Consider the following 24,735-nt stretch of genomic DNA (forward strand, 5'->3'; position numbering starts at 1 on the left):
CCTTGGGGTCCCGGGAGGTGAAAACGGAATTGATCCTAGGGCAGGATTTACCGCCCTAGTGGAGGCCAGAGTGATGACTGGTGAAATTAAAAAAATAATAATAATTTCTGTGATTTTTCTTTTTTTTTTTAAATATCTGCACAGCAATGTTCCCCCTCCCTCCCCCTAAAAAAAAAAAACTGCTTAAAATGTACTTAAGCATGTTTTGGAGCGACCATTTTGGGGCTTGGCAGTCATGGCTGTTGGATCCTACCAGGTGATGGTGCAACCTCCTCGACGCTCCCCACCCTTGCATTCACTACTTCCCACTGCTTTCCCCTTTTACAGGGCCTTTTGCTGCCTCACCCCAGAAGCTTGTGGCGCCTGGGCAGATGTCGGCATTGTGCTTTCTGTGCGCCTCCTGGCCCATCCCAGGCTGTGCCTGCCCCCCGCCTCCCCATCAGGACTGACAGCATCACGGGATTGCTCCCCTCTTTCCCCTTTTTTTTTAATGTGAACGGCTCTCGGCAGCTCTTCTGGCACTGGTGGCACCAGCCATTCGCTGTTTTCCTCTGCTCCATTGTGGCCTCTTGCTTGTATCCCTCTGTTGCACGGCAGCAGAGGAGCCTCTCTTCACACCTGGGGCAGTGGGGGAATAGGCCTCGCTCTCTGCTTTTGGTTCTCTGCTCGGGCTTCCCTCCTGGGTCCTTGCATCTCTCGTCGTCGCCTCCGCAGCAGGAGTGAACCGAGAAGGTTGAATCTGAGGGTCTCATCTGAGTGGAGTCACTCTGCTGCCTGCATCGCTTAGTTTTTGGGTACTTGCCAGGTTCTTATGGCCTGGATTGGCCACTGTTGGAAACAGGATGCTGGGCTTGATGGACCCTTGGTCTGACCCAGTATGGCATTTTCTTATGTTCTTATACTGAAGAGTGCCCCCTTGCTTCATACCACAGTGAGGATGGGAGGAAGAGAGAGAGAGTGACACACATGCTATGCTGCTGTTGGAATTTTTGAAATATTGGCTTCAACTGTTTCTTTAGATGGTTGTTGATTTTTTTTTTTAATGGTGCAGCTGCATCATCACACCTATACCGCCTCCACCACTGGGGCTTGGGGGTGAACGTACTCTCCGTGCACCGCAGCACCGGGTGCTCTCTGAGCAGACACGCTCGTGCTTCTCTCGCCGGTTTATGCAATCTTGCTTGGTGCTGCCACTGCTGCTTTGTGAGCTGCTTTGGGCGGTGAGATGAAACACGTCAGACTCATTTTAATGAACGGTGGTGGTGTGTCTTCATCTCCCAGAATTGAAAGCTGAGCTGCAGCTCTTTTTTTTTTTTTCCCTCTCACTTACAGTATCCAGACTTCCCATTTGCCTTTGAAAAAAAATTCTTTTTGTTTCCAGTTTCTTGTAAAATAGCTGCTTTTATTCTATTTTTTAACAGACTGCTTTTATCTTGCCGCTTACTAATTCTAAGAATATTTCCAGTCATCCTGTATAGTGTGGCTTTTCTTTTTTGTTAAATACCTAATCCTAAAACATTCTGATATTTCAGTCTTACTTTCATCAGTGGAAATGGGACTGCAAATCCCAGAATGCTTAGCGGTCTTTCAGAATCTCCCTCACAAGCTCACAAATTGTGATCAGCCTTTATGGCTATGTGAGCAGGATAAAGTTGAGGCTGGGTTGCAGGGGAGAAATGTCACCAGGCCAGCTAATAGGAAGAGGTGTCACTGCTGCTGCTACTGCTGCTGCTGAAGAAGGGAGGGCATGGAGAGGAGGATGAAACTGGAGAGAGAGGAGGTGGCAGAAGCTGGAAGGAAATTTTGAGGATAGAGAGGAGGGAAGAGGCTGAACGGTGGGCTTAGAGAGGAGGGAAGACCCTGGAAAAAAACAAACAAACAAACACTATTTTTACCCTGGCTCCTACAATTTTTGGCAAGCACCCAAGTTTTCTAAATATATTTTCCTACCCTGTATTGTCTTCCCCTGCTCCCCCCCCCCCCTTCCTCTTACAGAGCCAGTTCTGGGGTAGTGTGCATCATTTGTAGCATAGAGAACCTCAGGCATTCCCTTTGATCCAATACAATTATTTTCTGCTTTTTTTTTCCTTCCCACTGTACCCCAGGTCTCACCTATGTGAAAAAATGCAACTGGACTGGTGGGGACTGCTGGTCATAAGGGGGGGGGGGAGGGGGCGACTCGTGTCTCGACTGCTGCTTTACTTCCTTCCACCCTGACAGATCCATGCCCTCCTGGGGGACCAATCTCCTCTCTTGATCTGCCTCTGGGGTCCGTGCCCTCCTGGTGGACCCAAATCCTCCTGATCCCCTGCTGGGCTCAGCACCCTCCTGGCATTCCCAGCATCAGCCGCCAGGGTCCATGCCCTCCTAGAGAATCTGGGGTCGCCTCCCAATTAGTGAGGTCTGTGTCTTCCTGGACCGTCTCTGCCTCTGCACAGCCAATGTCATGAGGTTTTTCTTCCTCTCTGAGAGGGATTTTGTTTGCTTGGATTTGTAGCTCAGCTAGGCTCATGGCTTGTTCATTATTCAGTGATTCTAGCTCAGCTAAGCCCTTGACCAGTTGTTTGCTTTTACCCAGCCTGGAGGGATCACTTCCTTAGCCACAAAACCAAGATCCAGTCACACTTGTGGAAAAAGAGTTAAGCGCAAGCTTTTCCTTCCTGCCTGGCCTTTTTTTTTCATCTGCGCTGAAAACCCGATACCAAAGGGCTCTGAATCCCCCACCCCCTTGTTGATCAGGGTGAGGATCCTTTTGTTTTGAGAAAACCGTCTTTCGGTACATTTCCAACCCAAATCTCTATTGTGATCAAGTTTTACAATTTAAGACTTTGCCCTTATGTGTTTCTGAAGTGATATTTCACTGTAAGTCAGCAGCAATAATCAGGGGTTATCGCATGCAGATCCTGTCACTTGAAATTCTGACTCATCTTTTCAATAGTGGTTTTAATCACCTTGACAGTAGAGTATCTGGTAACCTTTTCAGTCTTTCTCTGGCTTTCCCGGGCTGGTGGCTCATGTTACGTTGCCTCTTCCTACGGCAGTTTGTTCCAGTGGTATCATGCTCTTCTTCCCGCTCCACCAGCAGGAGGGGCTTCATCTGCAAGCCAGGTACTTGGGTACATGGAGATTATGTATATAGGGGAATATAGGGCTGTATGTAGTGTGTGTGATAGGTATGTATGTGTGGAGTATGTGTTTTTTGGGTGGGAAGAATTTGCGTGTGTGGGGGGGTTACATGTGTATAGGTTTTTGGAGTGTGTGTTTGTGGGTATGGCTATGTGTATGTAGGTAGCAGATGTGGCTGCGAGTTTCTGTGAAAGTTGGATGTGTGTGGAGGAGTTCTGGGGAGCATGGTTGTGTATGTATATCCGTGGAGGTGTTGGGAGATGGATGTGTGAGGGTAGTTTTGAAGGGGGGGTTCTGTGGAGGGTAGTTTGTGGCAGGGTTTATGTAGTTAGGTGGGCGCTGTGGTTAGAGGTATAGTTAGGGAAATTGTGTGTGTTTGGGGGAGGTAAATTGAGAATGCGCCCTTTATTTTCTCTGTCTCACTGGGGGAGGATGTAGGTATATAATTTGTGGGGTAGTGTGGGGGTAGTGTGTGGATGCTGCGGGTTTCTGTGTACTTCTGGAAGTTTGGAAGTATCTTTTTGTGCCATCCTTTGACAGTTGCTTCCGTTATTTTAACCTGTTTCTGTATCTCTGCCTGTGTTGCTCTGTCCAGAAGTGCTGGTAGGATGAGGAGGGGGAGGAAGTGTTTGGAATGTTGAAACAGCTTTTAACAATGTCCTGTACAAGCAATGGGGATTTTTTTTCTTTTTTTGGACATTGGTTTTTTTTGAAAATACAGATCTGATGTTTCTGGTTGTCAAACTTGTCTGAGATATTCACATTTTCTCCCAGCATGCCATTTCCATTCTTTTTTTTTTTTTTACAGAATTATTGTGCCTACAGATGGGTGGACAGATGTACATTGATCCCTTTAACACAATTCTTTACAACATTCTTTATATTGGATAAATGCTTAATATATAAATATGCACACCGAAGACGATGGCAACTAATGACCATACCGCCCATCCACATCTCCTGCTCAGCTTCCTCTCCCTCCAAGGTCCTTCTTGCTTGTCCCAGGTTTCCCTGTCCTTGTCTCTACCACCCCCGCAGGGAGGCTGTTCCACACACAACCACCACCCTTTCTGTAAAAGAAACATTTCTTTAAATTATTCCCGAGTCTGCCCCTTTGCGCCCTCATTTCCGTGACTCTTCGTTCCAGAGCCTCCTTTCTGTTGAAAGAGGGCCGCGTCCTGTGCATTTTATTCCTTGGATGTATTTAAATGTCTGTCGTCTCTCCCCGTCCCTCCTTTCCTCCAGGGGTAGATGTGTTTAGATCAAGCCTGACTCCATATGCTTTATGAGGAAGACTGCTGACCATTTTAATAGCTGCCCTTTGGCTCGACTCTTTACTTTTTTTTATTCTTTTGAAGGTGCGGTGGCCAGGATTGTACACACAGTACTCCAAACGAGGTCTCGCCAGAGGCTTGTACAGAGGCGGCATCATCTCCCCTTTCCCGCTGGCTAGTCCTCTCCCTCCGCAAACGAGCGGCCTTTGAGCACTTGCTCCCCACGGATCTCGCTTTCCCGCCACGCACGGAGACGGTCACCCGTGTGTTGTACTCAGTGGCGTAGCCACGGGTGGGCCTGGGTGGGCAGGTGCCCACCCAACTTAGACCCAGGCCCACCCAACTGGCACCGGAACTGCAAGGCTGTCGCAGGATCCCATCCCCGCGACAGCAAACAAGAGAACCCACGCCTCGCGCGCCATCACGGCACACATGGGGAAGCGCTGCTGCGGCCGTATGGCCAACCGGTCTTCCTGTTGAGGGGGGGGGGGGAGCGGAAGCGCCGCGCGCAGCTTCCGCTTCCTCCCCCCAATGCAGGAAGATCAGCTGCCTCTCCTGCTGCCACCCGTTCTCCTGCTATCTTCGGGCCAAATGGCCCGCCGAACTTCCTGTTTGGGGGTGGGGGAGCGGAAGCGCCGAGCACAGCTTCCGCTTTCTCCCCCAGAGCAGGAAGATCAGCTGCCTCTCCTGCTGCCACCGGACTCCTGCTATCTTCGGGCGTCGGGCCGTATGGCCCGCCGATCTTCCTGCTTGGGGGGGGAGGGAGGAAGCGGACGTTGTGCGCTGCGCTTCCGCTCCCCCCCCCCCGACAGGAAGTTCGGCCCGATGCCCGAAGATAGCAGGAGTCCGGTGGCAGCAGGAGAGGCAGCTGATCTTCCTGCTCTGGGGGAGAAAGCTGAAGCTGTGCACGTGCTTGAATGTGTATGTGTGGATGAGAATGGGAGTGTGTGTGGGTGAAAACTGGAGCCTGGGTGTGTATGTGGGTGAGAATGGAAGCTTGAATATGTGGGTGAATGGGAACTCGAATGTGTGTATGTGTGGTTGAGAATGGGAGCCTGGGTTTGTGGGTGGGTGAGAATGGGAGCTTGAATGTGTGTATGTGTGGGTGAGAATGAGAGCCTGGGTTTGTGGGTGGGTGAGAATGGGAGCTTGAATGTGTGTATATATGGGTGAGAATGAGAGCCTGGGTTTGTGTGGGTGGGTGAGAATGGAAGCTTGAATATGTGGATAAGAATGGGTGCTTGAATGTGTGTATGTGTGGGTGAGAATAGGACCTTAAATGTGTATATGTATGGATGAGAATGGGAGCTTGAATATGTGTGGGTGAGACTGGGAGCATGGGTTTGTGGGTGAGAATGGGAGTCTGGGTTTATGTGTGTGGGTGAGAATGGGTGCCTGGATGTGCGTCTGTGTGTGCAAAAGAATATAAGCCTGGGGAGGGGTGAGAAAGTGAGAACTTGTATGTGTGTCTGCAGAGAATGTGAGCTTGTGGAGGGGGGGAGAGCATATGAGAGTGAGAGCTTGAGTGTGTGAGAGGGAGTCTGTGAGAGAAAGTGTGTGTGTGTGTGTGTGTGTGTGTGTGTGTGTGTGTGTGTGTGGAAGGGAAGAAGACAGTAATAGAAGAAAGACACTGAAAAGGAATTAGGAAATGAGCTATAAGGGAAAAAATAGGAAAAAATAGGAAAAAACTGATTAGAAAAATACAAAGATCAGACAACAAAGGTAAAAATATATATCTATATTTTGAGATGTTAGCAATTTAAATATAAGCAACACAACCGCTCTCTCAAAATTTATGGACAGGTAGGAGCCGTGTATAAAATTGTAATAATAAGAAGGCTAAAGTACCACAAATCACCGTGAATTATGTTTGTATCATTAAGTAAACCTCATACTTAGGCATATATGTGAATGCTATGCTGCATAATTTGGCATTATTTATCAGTAAAAAAAAACCCAACTAGTAGACCTGCATGCCTACAGCCCACCCATGTTAACCTTGTGCCCACCCAAAAAATCAATTCTGGCTACGCCACTGGTTGTACTGCTCCCTTGGGTTCCCCCCCCAGGTTTTGCACAAGATCCAAAAGAAGGCATCTTTTTTTTCTCATTTCACAGCATCAGGATGCAGCGTTACAGTTCACACAGGAAAGTAACGGGTTGGGTGCTGATTTAAAATAGATGGGCTATACTGAGCCTCCGGGCGAGAAGCAGGTATGCCGGGTTTTTTTTGTTTTTTTTTTTAAAGAAGTTTCCTTAGAATGCGCAAGAGATGAAGTCACCTGAAAATGTAAGTGAATCATGAAAGGCTTTCCAGTGACAGTGTTAAGGGGAAAAGGGGGAATGCGTATGTGTGATCAGAAGGTGACAGGCAGTATAATTTTATGGCTCATAATAAGAATCCCAGGTCTTTTGAGGTCTTTCTTGTCCATTTCATTTCAGCTTCAAAATTCTTGTGTTTTTGGATTGTTTAACATTTTCCTTTCATTATCCACAATCATAAGGTCAATGATAATAGTGGTCGGCTACAGAAACATGCTCCCCTCTCTCCCCCCCCCCCCCGGAGGTGTCACTCTGGTCTTCCCTTTTTAATTCCAAAGTGGCAGAGAAGGAAAGTTGTCCTTTGGGGGGGGGGGGGGGTGTCTGTAGCTCCTATTCTTTTTTTTTGTTTAACAGTCATGCCACACTGCCAGCCCACTCTTTCATATGTGGTAGCAGAAATCTAGTCACCATTGTCAACCTTAACAAAAAAAAAAAAAATGCAAAACCCCACCAACAATAACAAGCGCTCCCCACCCCGCCATCTGGTGTCTCCCCGTCTGGCTTTTGTAGCCAGTCTTGGACGCCCAGCATTCAAGAGTTCCCCCACAGCAGATGGAAAGAGGAATGTTAAGGTTTGCAGAGAGAGAGAGAGAGTGCGGCAGCCCCACGCTCCCTTCCCTCCAAGCTCAATTGTGATCCGTTTCCATGGCTACCCTGCTCGGAGCTCCAGTATCTGTGACCTGGCGGTGCCGAGAATCTGCCAGGCCGAGACGAGGATGAGCTGCTTTGTCACCTACGGCAACCACAAAGGCGGTGTGCGGCCGGGCGGTGGGGTCAGGGAAGAAGTGGATAGCCTGATGAGAGAGCGAGGGAGGGGGGGTAAGAAATAGGGGAGGAAAGTGCAAGAAGGCTACAAGGGAGGGGGGAGGTGGGATGATGCGGGGAGGCAGGGGTTGCCAGTTAAAATGGGGAATTTGGAAAGCGAAAAAAGGGCGAAGGGGAAGAGATGCAGGACAAAATCCGTGACTGAGTTATGAGAATGGGCACTGGTGTAGGCGGCAGGTGTCGAGGAGAAGGCAAATGTGGAAAACTGGGGGAGCAAAGGGATGGAGAATGGCAGAAAAAGGAACAGGGCAGAGCGAAGCAAGAGAGAGAGAGAAAGAATGTGGTGTATAGGGCAGAGTGCCTTAGAGAGAAGCAATAGGTAGAAAACAAGGCGAGCATGTCAAACATCATGTTATGTCAGACTTTTTTTAACCTTTGCTTTGATTTTGTTTTAAGCAGTTCCACTCTTGCTGGCATTTAAGTATATCTCAGCAAGGAAGCTTTCTGTAAAATGTGTATTGTGTTTTTGAAAACGTTTTGGGTTTTTTTGCATTAGTATAAGAGTACCATGGGGCTCAAATGCAGTTTGGACAGGAAGAGCAGAGAAAAGTCACAACTACTAGTAATTCATGGACTCTATCTCCTTTTACTTTTCCCTCTGTCACAGGAAGTGTTTAATGAACTGTGGTGCTTCTCCTATTAAGCCTTTCCTTTCTGCTTTAACACCCTGATAACTTGTTCTTTTCTCTGATTCCTAACTGCCGCAGGTTCAGAGGCTTCCCAGGAGAACTGGTGCGATGTATTGAGAGAGAGCCTTGTAAAAGCAGTACAGTAGAGTTTGTTGCTGCCCAAAATTTGGCAACCCTAGAGGGAAGGGGGAGGGAGGGGCGAAACCCAGAAGGAGCATGAGGAGAGAGGGCCAGAGAGGAGTGCAGAAAGCCACAAGGAAGGGGGAGAGGGCCGGGAGAAGGAGAGTAGAATGAAAGAGGGCCACAGGAGGAGGAGGAAGCACAGACGTCATGAGGAGGGAAGAGACAGAAAGAAGCCATAGGCTAGAGAAAGGAGAAGGCAGAAAGGGGAACAAGAGGGAGCCACAGGAGAGAGATGGGGAGAAATGAAAGTAGATATATGAGTTTTTGGGGGGTGTGGGCCGGGCGGTTGCTTGGGGCACCATGAACTGAGGTGTTCCCTGAACACTGCCAGCTTTACCCAGCCTGCTGCGGACCCTATCCCACTGTGGTCTGAAGAGGGGGGGAAGCCCTAAGAGTGAGAGCCTGGTGTGAGCCTGAGGGAGTGATAGCCTATGTGCATATGTGTGTTGGAGCCTCTGTGTGTGTGTGTGTGAGAGAGAGAAGCAAATGGATGCGAGTATGAGAGAAGTGTAAGAGCATGAATGAGTTTGTGAGAAAATGATCCACAAACTACAAAGGATAACAAACTCTGCGCTCAGCATCTAAACCACGGAGAAATTGAGTGCAGAGAAGATTATCGGTCCACACAAATGTCTTATCAATAACTGGGATATCAATAACAGGGAGCTCCCAGTATGTTCATATAACTACTGATACAGCCTTGCGGCGAAACATGGTGTCCGTGTCGGGGGACCCTCTTAAAAGTTGTATGTGTACCATAAGACAGTGGAGTTGCCGTATGAAGTAAAAAAAAAATCCCAGTTATTGATAAGACATCTGTGTGGACCGATAATCTTCTCTGCACTCAGTTTCTCTGTGGTTTGTAAGAAAATGAACATATGTAAGTGCATGCGTGCGAGAGAGTGAGAGCCTGTGTGTCTGAGAGAGTGTGTGACACACGAGCTCCTGCCCTCACTCTCTCTCACACACACTTAGTTCAGGTGAAGAGGGGGGGGGGCAGGGGCATCAACCGTTTTCACCCAGGGTGGCATTTGCCCTACAGCTGGTCCTGATGATAGGTAACAGAAACAATCAGTGTCAAAAACATAAAACAGTTTCAGCTTCACATTGTCATTCTTAACATTCCTGTTTCTTCATGAGGATAAGAGAGAGAGATTTATTTATTTATTTGTTGTTATATACCGGTGTTCGATTTACATATCGCATCGGTTTACATATAACTTAGTGGTGCAGGAAGTCAAGCATTTCCTTTTGTTTAGTACATGGAACGATTAGAAACAGTAATGTGACATTATAACAGTAACAAGATTAAAAATAATAGTAGTAGTAGTATTAAACAAAAAGTAATAACAGAGGTAGTAATAAACAAGGCTAGTATTTGGTATCGGGTGATTCGGTATTAGTAGCATTAGTGATATTATGCATGGATGTCTTGTATTGATCGTATACCCATGTTAGAGAGCAGGGGCGGATTGTGGGAAAATAGTGACCTGGGGGATTTTTCTCCATACTGGCCCAATTACACATACAATATAATTTACATATATATGCACACACCCCTTAAAACATAAAAAAAAAAAAAGCTACCCGGCACGCGCATGTTATAAAATCCATGGGCTGTGCCCATATATGTCATTTATAAAATATTTCAGTAAGTACTTTCATTCAACAAGAAACCTATTAGTTTGAGAACATTTACTGTTTTCAGTAGAAGAGCAGGTGGCAGTACAACAATGCACTGTTCCACAGTCACCAGCAGCTTCATATTCCATACCTTCTGCTTCTTTTCCCTTTCTCATTCACTCCACTCATTCTCTCAACCTTCTCACTCTCTTCACCTTGCTTCTTCTCTCATCCTGTGCCTTCCCTTCTTCCTTAACTCAGTTGTCTTTTGCTGGGGGGGGGGGGGGGGGACCGGGGCCTGGCCTTGGCCTTCTTACCAGCGGCTTTTCCTTGGAGCGGCCCGAGTCCCCTGCACTCTTCTTCCTTGTCGGGGCCTAGCCTTCCTCCCAGCAGCTCTTCCTTGCAGCGGCCTGGGTCCCGGCACTCCACCTACCTTGATGGAGGGCAGGCAGGGCTGAGGAAGATAGTGGTCTCTTGCAGCCTGCACTAACAGCCAAATCCGCCCCTGTTAGGGAGTGCATGTTAGAATAAGTGAAACTCTTCTTTAAGGTGACAGACATTGTACCACAATTTTTCTACTGCCCCCCCCCCTTGGCTCTGCTACTTAGAGTCTTTGTATAATTCAAAGCCAGGAACCTGTATCCTCCGTCTGATCAGTTTTTTTTTTGTGTATAAAATATTGCTTCTGACATACTGAATTGAAGCCTGGGGTTTATTTTGCAGCAGGCACTCTCTCTCTCTCTCTCTCTCTCTCTCTCTTGCTCATTTTCGCATCCTATCCAAACTGTACCTGTCAAGGGATTTGGAATGGTAACGGGTTATGTCAACTTTTCCGGAGTTGTTAAACCTGGACACCCATTCCAATGACCTGAAAAAAAAAATATTTGGCACAATCCACGATGCAGGTATGGGAGAAAATGCTGGAGAAATCATTTGATTTCCTCCTGAGATTCAGTGACCAACATGGGCTGAATCCTATTTCACTTACTGTTCACGTTTGAACAAGGACATCTCAGCAGTGGCAGAGTTATTTTGCTAGAGACAACTACGTAAATAAAGGTCCTGAGACAATATAATGAGTGAATAAGCTCATAGAGACCTCATATTTAGATGCCAGCAGGCTAAGCTAATATAAGCTTTTGATAGCATTCAATTATATTTTAATCATTGGTCTCAGTGGGCTGGATGTAAGGGGCGCTTTACCAGAAAAGCTGTCCTTTTATGCACATTGAGCCTGGAAGTACTTGTAAAACGGATTGCTCACATGCTTAAATCCGAAGGTGTACTTATCTTGCCTTGTCCGTCAATGAGCCTTGAAATGATGTTGAAAAAGTGGTCAACTCCAACGTTGCCCCGACACTGAGTGTTTCGGAGTGAACCTCCTTCTTCAGGGGGCCGGGTACCACTGACAGCGGCTCTGTTGATATCCGGAGAACCTTAAGCATACTAAGGATAAAATAAAAGCAAGAACCAATGTGCATAAAAAATCACTCAATTTTAAAATGGCGCCAAGGTATGGAGGAACACTTACTGATGCAGGAATATTTGTTAATGCGGCAGCATCGATAGCATTTCAATTTAGCTCTGTGAATGCAACAAAATACAGTTTGTAAAATGAGAGCTATAAGCGGAAGTCTTAAGTAGGTACCTGTGTTTCACGCAGTACTAACTTTGACGATGCTGGACTGGAGACAATACGCTCGGCCGTGACACATCTATCGGCGGCGGCAAGAAAAAAGAACGCTGACCTTTAAAGAGGTAAAAAAGGCGCCAATTCGATGTATGTGTCCATATAAGGGTATATACGTCATAAGGGACGCCATCTTGGACAAAACGTGTATCCAAAAAAGGAGAGTGATGTCGTCAGACGCCATGATGGATCTCTCTCTGTTGAAGGGCTGCCCCAAGACTAACCAAACAAGGACATCTACGTAACTGACGTCGCCATATTGAAAAGGGAACAGTTGTCTCTAGCTACTTCCTGCACATGTGGATTCTTTATTTTTTGTATTGATAAGAGTTATTTTGCTGCCATGCTATGTGTGGTTTTAAGGCTTTTTCTGCAATGTACACTAAAGATAGGCGGGCTAGGTGACTGTCTTTCATCCTCTGCTTCCAGGTGAGATGATTCGCATGTGTGCATGGAGGGGTGGGGAATGGAGTAGCTCATGCCGGAAGTCCCCTGGCAAGTCTTGTTGGTAAGATGTGGATGTCTGTGCTGGGCAGCTCTTAACCACAGCCGTAGCTTTTTAACAAATTTAAACCGATACCTCAGGGAGTGCTCTGCAGACCCCTCCATTTTTTTTTCTTTGGTTTTAAGAGGAAAGAGAGGGAGGGGGGAGACATGCTTAGAGCATTGTTCCCCAACCTATTTTGAGCCCAAGGCACACCTGCATTAACAGAAATGTGGGGTGACACACCAGCCTCCACGGGGCAGGCAGTGCGGACAAGGAGAGGACTGTTCTGGTCAAAAGAGGAGCTTGGGGATGCACTGAAAGCCCCACCCATCTCTCTTCCAAATGTTAAAACAAGGGGAAGACGGGTTGGTGACTCACATGAACTCATCACAATGCACCAGTTCCCTCAATACATGAGTGCAGGAGCAGGGAGAAGTCAGTGTGATGCAGGCAGCTGGCTGGGTTAGTTATGTTTGGCTGCCGCATGTGGCTGCCAGAGCTCCTCCGCTGCTCTTGCTCCCAACACTCAGAATGAGTCACATCCAGTGCTCAGTGCATGCTCTCCCTGGCTCACTCAGCGCTGAGGATGACAGAGGCTTGGAAGGACTCTGAGGAGGCAGCTCAGGAAGAGAGAGAAGAGGAGGTGCTGTGAATGTTGAACAAAGCAGGGCCCAGCTATCCATGCCCTGCATGCTGCCCATTAATTACCAGCCTTCAGGGCTCGTGCTGTGCTGGAAGTGTTAGGATTTCGCCTGCTACGCAGTCTTATCCCACCTTCTGCAATGATATCTCGCCACCAGCAGAGGCCTTCAGTAAACCTCACCACTAGCCTTGCCAAGCTCCTCTTCGCTGCCCTTGCTACGCCCCCTATCTCAGCTGTATGTAACTTGCCTTGCCAGAAGCCTTATTTATTTATTTAGTACTTTTTTATACCGACATTCATGATACAGATCATATCGGTTTACAAGGAACAGGGGGTTAAAACATTAACCTTAACATAGAAGAAGAGGCAAAAGTTACAATAAAACAAGGGTAATGGAACTGGGGATATGAAGAAGAAGGTAGCAGAAGGTAACTCGGTAACTATAACAAATCATTTACAACGTTTGAAGTGGTGTGCACTAAATAGAAGGCATTAGTATATGAACTATGGCATAGCTGAGATGGGCCTGAGTTAGGGGAAGGCTTGTTGAAACAGCCAGGTCTTAAGTTTTTTTCCTGAATGTCAACAGGCAGGGTTCCTGTCTGAGATCGGGGGGGATAGCATTCCAGATGGCTGGTCCCGCTGTCGAGAAGGCCCGTTCTCAAGTGGCTGAAAGATGGGTGGATTTGGTTGAAGGGGCGTACAGAGATCCTTTGTAAGCTTCCCTGATAGGTCTTGAAAAGGTGTGGAGTCTGAATGGGAATTGCAGGTCGATGGGGACCTGGTTGTGAATGGTTTTATGGATGATGGTGAGGGACTTGTGTAGGATTCTAAAGCCTATTGGTAGCCAGTGCAGATTTCTGAGGATGGGCGTGATGTGATCTCTTTGTGATCCTTGTGGCCTTCATGCCTTCTATCTTTTTGCCTTGCCTTGAGGCCCTCGGGCCCATCCTGTCTTGGGGCCTTCTGTCCTGTTCTCTCTTGTTTCTGCCTTGAGGCCTTTGGGCCTGCTCTGCCTGTACCCTGCCTCGTTTCCTTTAGGCTTATATGTTCTCTGTTCCTGGTTATCCTTGTCTGCATTGTCTAAATCCTGCCCTGTTGGCCTTGTCCTGTCTGTGCCAAGTATCTTGTCCAGTTCTGCCTGTACCACAGCCCTATCCTTGCCTTTCCTCAGTCTTTCTCTTGTCTAGTTCCAGGTCCTGCCCTGTATCCAGCCTGGCCTTGTCTGTTCAGCCTGCCTTGTCCAGCCTGCCAAGCCCTGCCTGCCTTGTCTGTCTCATCCAGCCTTGCCTTGCCTTCGGCCTTGCCTGTACGGCTGTGCCTGTCCGGCCTTGCCATGCCTGGAGGTGTTCCAGCCTGTATGGACTCACTATGATATACTGCTGCCGCAGAGACCTACTGGTCCCCAGAACCCAAAGGCTAAACCAGCAGGGCAGGGGAGCTGGCTAGGCAGAAGGCCGGCCCTTCCCTTGCTCCGAGTCCTGCCTTGCAGTACCGTGCTGCTCCCCAGGCAGGTTCCATGGACTCCAGAACCCCTGACAGGAAAAAGAGGCATGTTCTCAGAAAGGGAGCTCCTACATGTTTAAGAGCTGTGTCTAGTGACTCTTGTTGCTGTTGGGTGCCGAGAGCAGAGTCCACGTACAGGTCTGGATCTGAGCATCAGGCAATGGTGACTTTTCCATGGCACATATGATTAAGTCTGAAGGCACACTGATTGGGGAAACACTGGCTTAGAAACATATTTTAAATATTTATTTTTAGGAACATGTTATCATTTTAGTAAATATCAAATGAGCAGATTCCTACAGTTTGTTTACTCAGGCAAAGATCTGAGACAATTATCAGAAATTGCAGAGATGTCAAATAGGAAAGGCTTGGGAACAGCACGAAGCCTAATAAATAGTAACAGGCGAGATGACAACGCAGGAGCCACTGCACATACACAAGAAATAAGTCAGAACTTTCTTTAGCATTGATATAGCAGTTCATGTAAATTGAAAAGAAGAGTGCACAGTCCCAAAGAATCCTGAAGCGTGTCATGATTTAGGGTCTACAGGAAAAATGCATACGAGGCCTGACCCTTTGGACCTAATTTATAATTGTGTGATTGATTTTTGGTCATGAATTAGCTAGTTGCATCCTGAAGGGCCCCCTTCACTATTGCCTCCAGAGGGGAGGGGTTAAGGGCTCAAACTCCAGTCTTTGAGGCCTGCAAGCAAGTCAGGTTTTCAGAGTAACCAGACATTGTGCTACAACTTTCCCACTGCCCCTTGGCTCTGCTACTTGGGAGTCTTTGTATAAGTCAAAGCCTGTCTGTGGGCCGAGTGTTTGAATACACTCCATTAAAAGACGCCAGTGGTAAAGTTTCGTCATGATCTTTCTATGTCTTAACTTCCCAAACTGCAACTTGGGTAATAAGAATACCGGTGCCCTTATTGTTCTATTTCCTTTGTAGGCTTTAGTGCATTCCAAATGCCAAATTTGTGCTGCCAGACCATCCATCCCAGAGGTGGCTGCATGTATCTTTAGCACTAAATTGTACAGCTTTGACAAATCTCGTTTGCATGGCATCCTCTACCACGATTATGTCGAATCGCAGCAGGCCCAGTGTAGCCGGTGTTTGTGTGATTATTGATTGACAACACATAGGCATTTGGCAGAGCTCTGCTGAGCTCCAGATTTTTGGGGTTGCACAATTGATTGGTGATTGCATGTGAATGAGAGTTTAGGGGGGGTGACAATCATGCTATGGGGTCTGGAGAGCCTTCAGATGCCCCCCAAGCAGCTGTAAATTAATCCAGTAGTACTGTATGTTTTATAGGAAGGACTCCAAGCTAGTCTTATAAGAAAAGGGATCACCCCACTAAACACATAACTGAAATTTGCATGGCATTTAAGAACATAAGAATTGCCATACTGGGTCAGACCAAAGGTCCATCAAGCCCAGTATCCTGTTTCTAACAGTGGCCAATCCAAATCACAACTACCTGACAAGTACCCAAACATTAAATAAATCTCAAGCTACTATTGCTTATTAATTACCATCATAGCAGTTTATGGATTTATCCTCTAGGAACTTATCCAAACCTTTTTTAAACCCAGTTACACTAACTGCTGTAACCACATCCTCTGGCAATGAATTCCAGAGCTTAACTATGCGCTGAGTGAAAATGAATTTTCTTCAATTTGTTTTAAATTATATAGTTGCTAACTTCATGGAGTGCTCCCTAGTCCTTCTGTTATCTGAGAGAATAAATAACCGATTTTCATTAACTTTTTCAAGTTTTTTTTCATGATTTTGTAAACCTCTATCATATCCTCTCTGTTATCTCTTTTCCATATTGAACAACCCTAACTTCCTTAGCATTACCTCATGCCACATATCATTGTAGACACCTTCTCTGCACTTTCTTCAGTGCAACTATATCTTTTTTGAGATGTCGTGACCAGAATTGCACAAGTATTCAAGATGCGGTCTCACCATGGAATGATACAGAGGCATTATGACATCCATCGTTTTATTTGCCATTCCCTTCTTAATAATTCCTAACATTCTGTTTGCTTTTTTGATCGCCACAGCACATTGAGCTAACGATATCAATGTATTATCCACTATGACGCCAAGATCTTTCCTGGGTGGTAATACCTAAGATAGAACCTAACATCGTGTAACTACAGCAAGGGTTATTTTTCCCTATATGCATCACTTTGCACTTGTCCACGTTAAATTTCATCTACTATTTGGAAGCCCAATCTTTAAATCTCACAAAGTCCTCCTGCAATTTATCACAATCCTCTTGAGATTTAACTACTCTGCATAATTTTGTGTCAACCACAAATTTGATCACCTCACTCGTAGTACCTCTTTCCAGATCATTTATAAATATATTAAAAAGCACTGGTCCAAGTACAGATCCCTGAGGCACTCACTGTTTACCTTTTTCCACTGTGAAAACTGTCCATTTAATCCTACTCTCTGTTTCCTGTCTTTTAACCAGTTTGCAATCCACAAAAGGTTATCCCATGATTTTTTTAGTGTTCTTAGAAGCCTCTCATGCGGTACTTTGTCAAACGCCTTCTGAAAATCCAAATATACCAAATCTACTGGTTCACCTTTGTCCACATGTTTATTCACTCCTTCAAAAAAAATCTAGATTTGTGAGGCAAGACTTCCCTTGGATAAATCCATGCCAGCTGTGTCCCATTAAACCATGTCTGTCTAAATGTTTTGTGATTTTATTCTTTATAACAATTTCCACAATTTTTCCTGACACTGAATTCAGGCTTACCAGCCTATTGTTTTCCAGCTCAGCCCTGGAACCCTTTTTAAATATCGGGGTTACATTGGCCATCTTCCAGTCTTCAGGTACAACAGATGATTTTAATGATAGTTTACAAATTAATTGAAATAGAACTAAAAATGAAATTTCATACTTTTCGGAACCATGGGGTGTATGCCATCCTGTCCAGGTGATTTACTACTCTTCAGTTTGTCAGTCTGGCCTACCACATCTTCCAGGTTCACTGTGATTTGGTTTAGTTCATCTGAATTGTCACCCTTGAAAACCTTCTCTGGAACTGGTATCTCCCCAACATCCTCTTCAGTAAACACCGAAGCAAAGAAATAATTTAATCTTTCCACGATGGCCTTATCTTCTCTAAGTACCTCTTTAACTCCTTGATGGTCCAACTGACTCCCTCGCAGGTTTTCTACTTTGGATATATTAACATTTTTTATTGTGAGTTTTTTCCTCTATGGCCAATTTCTTTTCAAATTCTCTCTTAGCCTGTCTTATCAATGTCTTATATTTAACTTGCCAATGCTTATGCTTAATCTTATTTTCTTCTAATGGATCCTTCTTCCAATTTTTGAATGAAGAGCTTTTGGCTAAAATAGCCCCTTTCACCTCACTTTTTAGCCATGCTGGCAATCGTTTGACCTTCCTTCCACCTTTCTTAACGCAAGGAATACATAAGGACTGTGCTTCTAGGATGGTATATTTTAACAATGTTTATGCCTGTTGCAACTTTTTACCTTTGTATCTGCACCCTTCAATGTTTTTTTTAACTATTTTTCTCATTTTATCAAAGTTTCCCTTTTGAAAGTTTAGTGCTCAGCCATGGATTTACTTTCTGTCCCCCTTCCAGTCATTAATTCAAATTTGATCACTATTGCCAAGCGGCCCCACCACTGTGACCTCTCACCAAATCCTGTGCTCCATCGAGAATTAGATGTAAAATTGCTCCCCCACTTGTCTGTTCCTGAACCTGTTGCTCCATAAAATTGTCATTTATTCCATCCAGGAATTTTATCTCTAGCATGTCCTTACCCAGTCAATATTTGGGTAATTGAAATCTCTCATTATTACTGTACTACCAATTTGGTTAGCTTCCCTAATTTCTCTTAGCATTTCACTGTCCATCTCATCATCTTGAACAGGTGGATGGTAGTATACTCCTATCACTGTACTCTTCCCCAACACACTAGGGATTTCTACCCATAAAGATTTGATTGTGCATTTAGTCTCATGCAGGATCTTTATCCTGTTGGACTCTATGCCATCCCGGACATAAAGCACCACCCTGCCACCAAGATGCTCCTCTCTGTCATTGGAATATAATTTGTACCTGGTATAGCACTATCCCATTGGTCATCCTCTTTCTACCATGTTTCTGAGATGCCAATTAAGTCTAAGTCATCATTCACTGCTGTACACTCTAATTCTTTCATCTTACTTCTTAGACTTCTGGCATTAGAATACAAACATTTCAAAGTGTGTTTTTTGTTTATATTAACATTTTGCTTTTCAGTTGACAGGGATAAATTTGAATCTTTTAGCTCAGGTGAGTTTTTAAGTATAGGCACTTGGACTACTTTCCTTACTATTGGAACCTCTCTGTTGGGATGGCCTAATTCTAATACTTCATTAGTATCCTTCGAAGATACCTCCCTCCGAACCATGCGCTGCTGAGCAACTGTCAGCTTTCTCCTTAAAGCAGCTTTTACACTGAATCAATCTCCTTTTTAAAGATTAGTGCCAGCAGCCTAGTTCCGCCCTGGTTAAGAGTCCCCCTTCCCCAAAAGGTTCCCCAGTTCCTAACAAAACTGAATCCCTCTTCCTTGCACCATCGTCTCATCCATGCATTGAGACTCCGGAGCTCTGCCTGCCTCTGGGGACCTGCGTGTGGAACAGGAAGCATTTCAGAGAATGCTACCCTGGAGGTTCTGGATTTAAGCTTTCTACCTAAGAGCCTAAATTTAGCTTCAAGAACCTCCCTCCCACATTTTCCTATGTCATCGGTGGCCCACATGTACCATGACAGTTGGCTCCTCCCCAGCACTGCCTAAAATCCTTTCTAGGTGACGCATGAGGTCCACCACCTTCACTCCAGGTAGGCATGTTACCAGGCGATCCTCACGCCCACGAGCCACCCAGCTATCTACATTCCTAATAATCGATTCTCCAACTATGACGGCCGACCTAACCTTTCCCTCCTGGGCAGTAGCCCTGGAAGTCACATCCTTGGTGCGAGAGGGCAATACACCACCTGGAGGGCAGGTCCTTGCTACAAGATAATTTCCTGCTGCACCAGGTTGATGCTCTCTGATTATGAGACCTTCCTCCAAGGCAGCAACACGGCTGCCAGTCTGGAGTTGGGACTTGGCTACTATGTCCCTGAAGGTCTCATCTATATACTTCTCTGTCTGCCTCAGCTCCTTCTGGTCTGCCACTCTAGCCTCCAGAGATTGGACTCGTTCTCTGAGAGACAGGAGCTCTGTGCATCGCATGCACATGTACAACTTCTCACCGGTGGGTAAAAAAATCATACATGTGACACTCGATGCAAAAGACTGGGAGGCCCCCTTCTTGCTGCTGGACTGCTGCCTTCATCTCAAATGTGTTCAGTTGCTAGTTAAGTTTTAGGTTGCTGTGGGAGTAGGACTGTGTACAATTAGGGTCCTTTAAAGGTATTAGTGTATTCACTATATATCTGGTAGTGACCTACAAGGGAATGATCAAACCCTTGATAAGGTGTGGGAAATTTCTGAATTTAAGTCAAAAAGCAGATTTATTTTTATTTTTATTTATTTACTTTTTTTAAGTGTGACAGTGACACCTGCCTATAAATTAAAGGATGAGCTAGAGTTGGGTGGGAGTGTTGGAAATGCACAAACTTCTATTTATTGCCTGCCTTTCTGACTACCTATTTAATACAGATGCACAAACACACTAAATAATATACCCCAATAGTTAACTTCTCCCCAATACTTTTAAGTTTAAAAATTTCCCCAAGCAGTACTTACTGATTGTTTTCAGCCACCAGCAAGGTGATCCTTTCCTCTCGGGGCTCCCACTGAATTTAGGGTTACTCTGCTCTTCCCTTAATCATATTTTATTCTGTCTCACGTCTAGCAGGGAACCATCTGTGTTCTTAACAACATGTGAGTAATGTAAGCCAGCTGTTTGTTAAAACAAGTTCAAGCCAGCATAGTATGGATTGATTCCTAGAATCTAAACCTGGGCATTTAACTAGCCCATTGTTCACCATCTGTTTTTAAGCATGGAGAAAATGGACCATATGATTTTTTTTTTTTTTTTACCAGCTCTGGTACAGTTGCAGCTGGTTAACCGGCTCCAGCACTACAGAAAATACATATGGGCCGATGCAATACAGTGTGCTCAGCTGAGCGCACTAGTTAACCAGTGGTTGAGTGCGCATTTTGGATGCGTGTCCACAACCCCTTTTGCAATAAGGGGACTATCGTGTCCAAAATGCGCGTCCAACCCTTCATGAAGCTAATAGCGTTCATCATATGTAAATTCATTGAGATGAGGCTAATGGCCTTTACTTCCCAATGCCAAAAAAAAAAAAAGTATGCCAGACGTGCACATTTTTACCATCAGAAATTAAAGCCTGCCCTGGAGCAGGCATTAAATTTTGAGGAGCCCCTAAAGTTGATAGAAAAGCAGAAAATACTGCTTTTCTGTAGTTCCTCTAACTTAATAACAAGGTGATATTAAGGAGTGATCTGTGTAGGAAGAGAACCAAGACATGAATTCGTGCCAAGTAGAGTTTAAGGATTTTGCACCCTGGCTTCCCGGCCAGTGAGGAAGATCCAGCGGCTCAAGCGACACTCTGCACAGATCGCAAGCAAGACTAGTGTCTCGAGCAAGGCTGCTGCCGAAAGAAGCACCCAGAACAAAGGCCGCACTCATGGGCTCTGGCTCCAGAGATGCCACTTGGCCCCCACTTCCTAATTTTGTTTTCCTTTTGTGGTAATAAGGGGTTTGTTTTATGTAGGTTTTCGACTGATTTGTTGACTCCTCCCCCCCTTCCCGATGCTGTAACTTTGAGATCGGCTGGACAGCGGGGTTCCTTGTGCGGTGCAGATAATTCTGGCCCCGGGCATGGTGTGATTGCTGCTCCTCTTCTACGGTGACTTTTACTTCATGACTGTCCTAGTGGCTTTGGTTCCCTCTACAGTGGTTTGATTCAGTAATGTCAGGCCCTCCCTTTCCTACCCGTCATCTCCTTTCATTTTCGGGCCACTAGGGGGATCCTGCTGTGATGTTTTTTGCTTTGTCTGATCTGAGGGGTTATTTTTTTGTTGTCTTTTTCTACATTTGACACTCTTACATCATACCATATCGGTTGCATTCTTTTATTCTGTTTGCTTGGAGAAAAAGCCTCAGAAATTGAATAAAAGGTTTTGAATAAGAGGAAGGAAACTGCACCGCATCACCGTTTGTCAGATTTGAAGGCGGTAGGTATGTCACACAGACTGGAAGAAAATAATCCCCCTCTTCCCATAGTTTCTTTTTTTTATTTCTTTGATTTGATTACTGCAGCATCGGACTTGTTCAGAAAACGAGGTTTTCCGTGCCTGGTGGCCTGGCAAGAATGCTGTTTCGTCCCTCCATCCAAGAATGCCTGTCTCGGATCTGCTGTGTGGACCGCGAACACAAATAATGGAGCATTAGAAGTACATATGGCAGGCGTGTGGGTCATAGTCGGAAACTATGGTGGTGGTGTCATTCCGGTGCCGAGAAACCCCAGAGAAGGAACCAGGTTACTTGGCGTCTCACTGTTCCATCAGGGCCAACTTTCAGAGCGTAAATGAATTCTTCTGCTCCCTTTACAACTCTCCAACGCTCGCTTGTATTTTGAGCTCCGTGGTTTAGTTTAAACTATGGCAGAGAATGGTGAGGCTAGCAGAGCTTGGGGAGGGGAGGGGTGGTGACTCTGCTAATGCGAACGTCCAAGTACAGGATACCTGATTGGGGAAGAGGACACATTTAATTTCTGGGTTGAAACATGCATGGTCAGTCAACGTCCATCTTTTTTGCTCTGACATCATTCTATTTTGACCTGAGGTGTGGGAGTGTTAGCTCCCAAAAAGCTGGTCAAGAAATGTATTTAGTCCAATTAAAAAAAATAATCACCTTTTATATAAATGTTATTCTGTTTATTGACCTTTTATTTCCATGGCTTTAAACATGAATGAAGCAAAATCTTTGACCCATTTATAATCGGAGACTAAAGGAGAGAGTGACCAGTTGTCGTGCTAGGATGCAGAGTTCATGAGAAACAAGTCCGCAGACAGTGGGTTCCTGGCATATGATTTACAAACCATGAAAATCCATTCAGCAGACAGGCAGGCCGGTCCCTGGGTGCAGTGGCGAAACACATTCCCACTGTCTGCTGCCTTCTGAGGGGGAATAGTCTTTCTCTGTTTATGTTCTCAGATTTTACTACTTAGCTCAACAGCTGCTTTTGAGATCCCTACGTTTACATTTCATAGCACCATCTCACCATATCCCTGTACCTTAGAAAGAGGCCATGCACGCTGTCCTGTACAGATGTTATTTTCTCTTATGTGACCCTTTGTGCATGTTAGCAAAATGTGATGCCATTTGTATGGAGCAGTTTGTTCCATGGTAATAGTGAGAAAGGAACAGGCTACCTCAGTTCTGGATTGTGGCCTTTAAATGGGGCTTTTTTTTTTTTTAATTGCTAAGAATAATTAATGTCTTGGTTTAATTGCTAATTTCTTTTGCTTTATTTTCATCCAGTTTTACTGAACTCCTAAGTTGGTGGTGGTGGGAGGGTGGGTTGGTGAAAATATCCCGGGATGCTAAGATTTGATGCCCGGTGTCTTAGAAGAGGATCAGAAGTGCCGCAGCCTGGCAGAGCTCCTGGCTGGAGAGCTGCAGAGAGGAGGAGGTGTGACTGTAGCTCAGGGTTGAACCCCTGCCGCCCCATCTCCATTCTCCTATGGGCTTTGTCTGAGGGTACGAGAGTGAGCGTGGCAGTGCTCCCCATCCACAGACAGAAAACAAGGGAAGGAGGAGAGGGGGGGGGGGGGAGGGGGACTGTGAATGTGCGCTCTCACTCTGTCCTCGCAATGCTGACGTCTTTATTCAGTTGTCATGGCTCAACTGGGGAGATGGGGAAACCAGAGGAGCGTGTGGGGAAAGATTAGGGAAAAGAAAAACTGAGATGAGTGGCGAAGAATGGTAAGGGGAGATAGGAAAGATGGGGAAGGATGAGGAAGAGTAAGAAGGACATGGAAGCTGCGGAGTGGAACAGGAAGACGAGTGTAAGGATGAGACACAATTGGATGAGGAGGCGAACTGATCATGTGCTTGACTGGGATGAGGTGAAGAGAAATGAAAAGGTAAAATTGTGAACAATGAATGGAGATGGCTGGAGTTGAAAGGGCAATTTGGAAAGTCCAGTAAGAGGAAAAGCAACCAGTCCCTGGAATGGAGAACTGGGTTTATCCATTCAGCCTCCCAGGGCTCATAAGAATGCAGTTGGGGGTCCCTCACTCCAAGGATCCTAGGAGTGTTAGGATTGGGGGGAGGGGCCGTGCCATGCCTAAGGAGGTGCTGCCTCCTCACTCCCAGCAGCACTGCTCCAGTCTGAGTCGGAGAATCCCGTCAGACCCACTTGCCTAGAAGTACGGGGATAGGCTGGCAGCGATTCTCCGAATGCTACCAGCCTGTGAGCCCCTGCACCTTAAAAGGCAGCAGGTGTGTGTGTGTTGGCAGTGCTGCCGCTCAGGATGATTGGTGCTCGTGAGGGGGAGTGTTCCCGGGTTTGAGGAGGCGGAGCCCCTAGGCCACCTCTGCCTTGTGGGAAATCCCAGGCCTGCAGGGGGGTCGGGGGGGAGAATACAAGTGGGAAGGGGGAAAAAGAGCAAAGAAATAAAGAATTAAGGGAAGCCCCCCACCCCCACTCCGATAAACAGAAAAAGAGCAAACTCTCTCCTCTCTCTCCCCTCCTACTCCACAAAAATACAAACCAAAGCAAGCAAAAAAAAAAAAAGAGCAAAATAAGCCACAAGACACACGGAAAGTCCCAAGAGAGATAACATAAAAGGGAAAGACAAATTTCTCCAGACTCTGAAAGGATCTGGGTGGTGCTCAAGCTTTCTAAATATTTTTGTGTGATTTTTCTGACTGTTTCCAGCACACAGCAGTTTGGGATATGACGACAAGCCAGACTAGATCCTTTCCTCAAGGAGAGATGCTGTGAAAGGGTTAGCCGAGGAGTATGATTCCAATAATTAAGGCATAATTACTGTTTTTAGCACAGGGCTTTCTCCCATTTTGTGCAATCTGAATATGCCTTGGCAGCCAGGACCCCAAATTACTATTGTTGTGTTTATTGCTATTATTATTATTATTATTTAGGTCTGTGCGTAAGGTCAGGGAGGGCTGGGGTTTCTCACTTGTACAGACAAGACTGTGGCAATGGGACAGGTGGGGCCCTTAATTGGTGCGTGGTTTTTTAGATCTGGCATACAAGAGCAAAAAGAAAAAAACAAATTGCCAGATCTAATCATTTTCATAGACGCCTTTCTATTCTCTTTGAAAATTGCCCCCTCCGCCGCAGACCATGTGCATAAAAGTATGCTTATAGCC

General features: G+C 45.9%; 1 protein-coding gene across 2 annotated transcripts in view; it reads left to right on the forward strand.

Moving 5' to 3' along the window:
- TSPAN5 (tetraspanin 5) overlaps positions 1-24,735 on the forward strand; it is a 187,348-nt gene that overhangs the window by 44,373 nt on the left and 118,240 nt on the right. Inside the window, exon 1 of one of the 2 annotated variants that reach the window (XM_029597439.1) lies at positions 12,118-12,180. The exons of the other annotated variant lie outside the window; for it this stretch is intronic. Within the exon in view, the coding sequence (XP_029453299.1) occupies positions 12,151-12,180 (30 nt within the window). The 5' untranslated portion in view covers positions 12,118-12,150. Of the gene's footprint in view, positions 1-12,117; positions 12,181-24,735 lie in introns of those variants that run through there. 2 annotated transcript variants of the gene reach the window in all.

This window comes from Rhinatrema bivittatum, chromosome 1 (assembly GCF_901001135.1).
Source record: "Rhinatrema bivittatum chromosome 1, aRhiBiv1.1, whole genome shotgun sequence".
Taxonomy (NCBI): Eukaryota; Metazoa; Chordata; class Amphibia; order Gymnophiona; family Rhinatrematidae; genus Rhinatrema; species Rhinatrema bivittatum.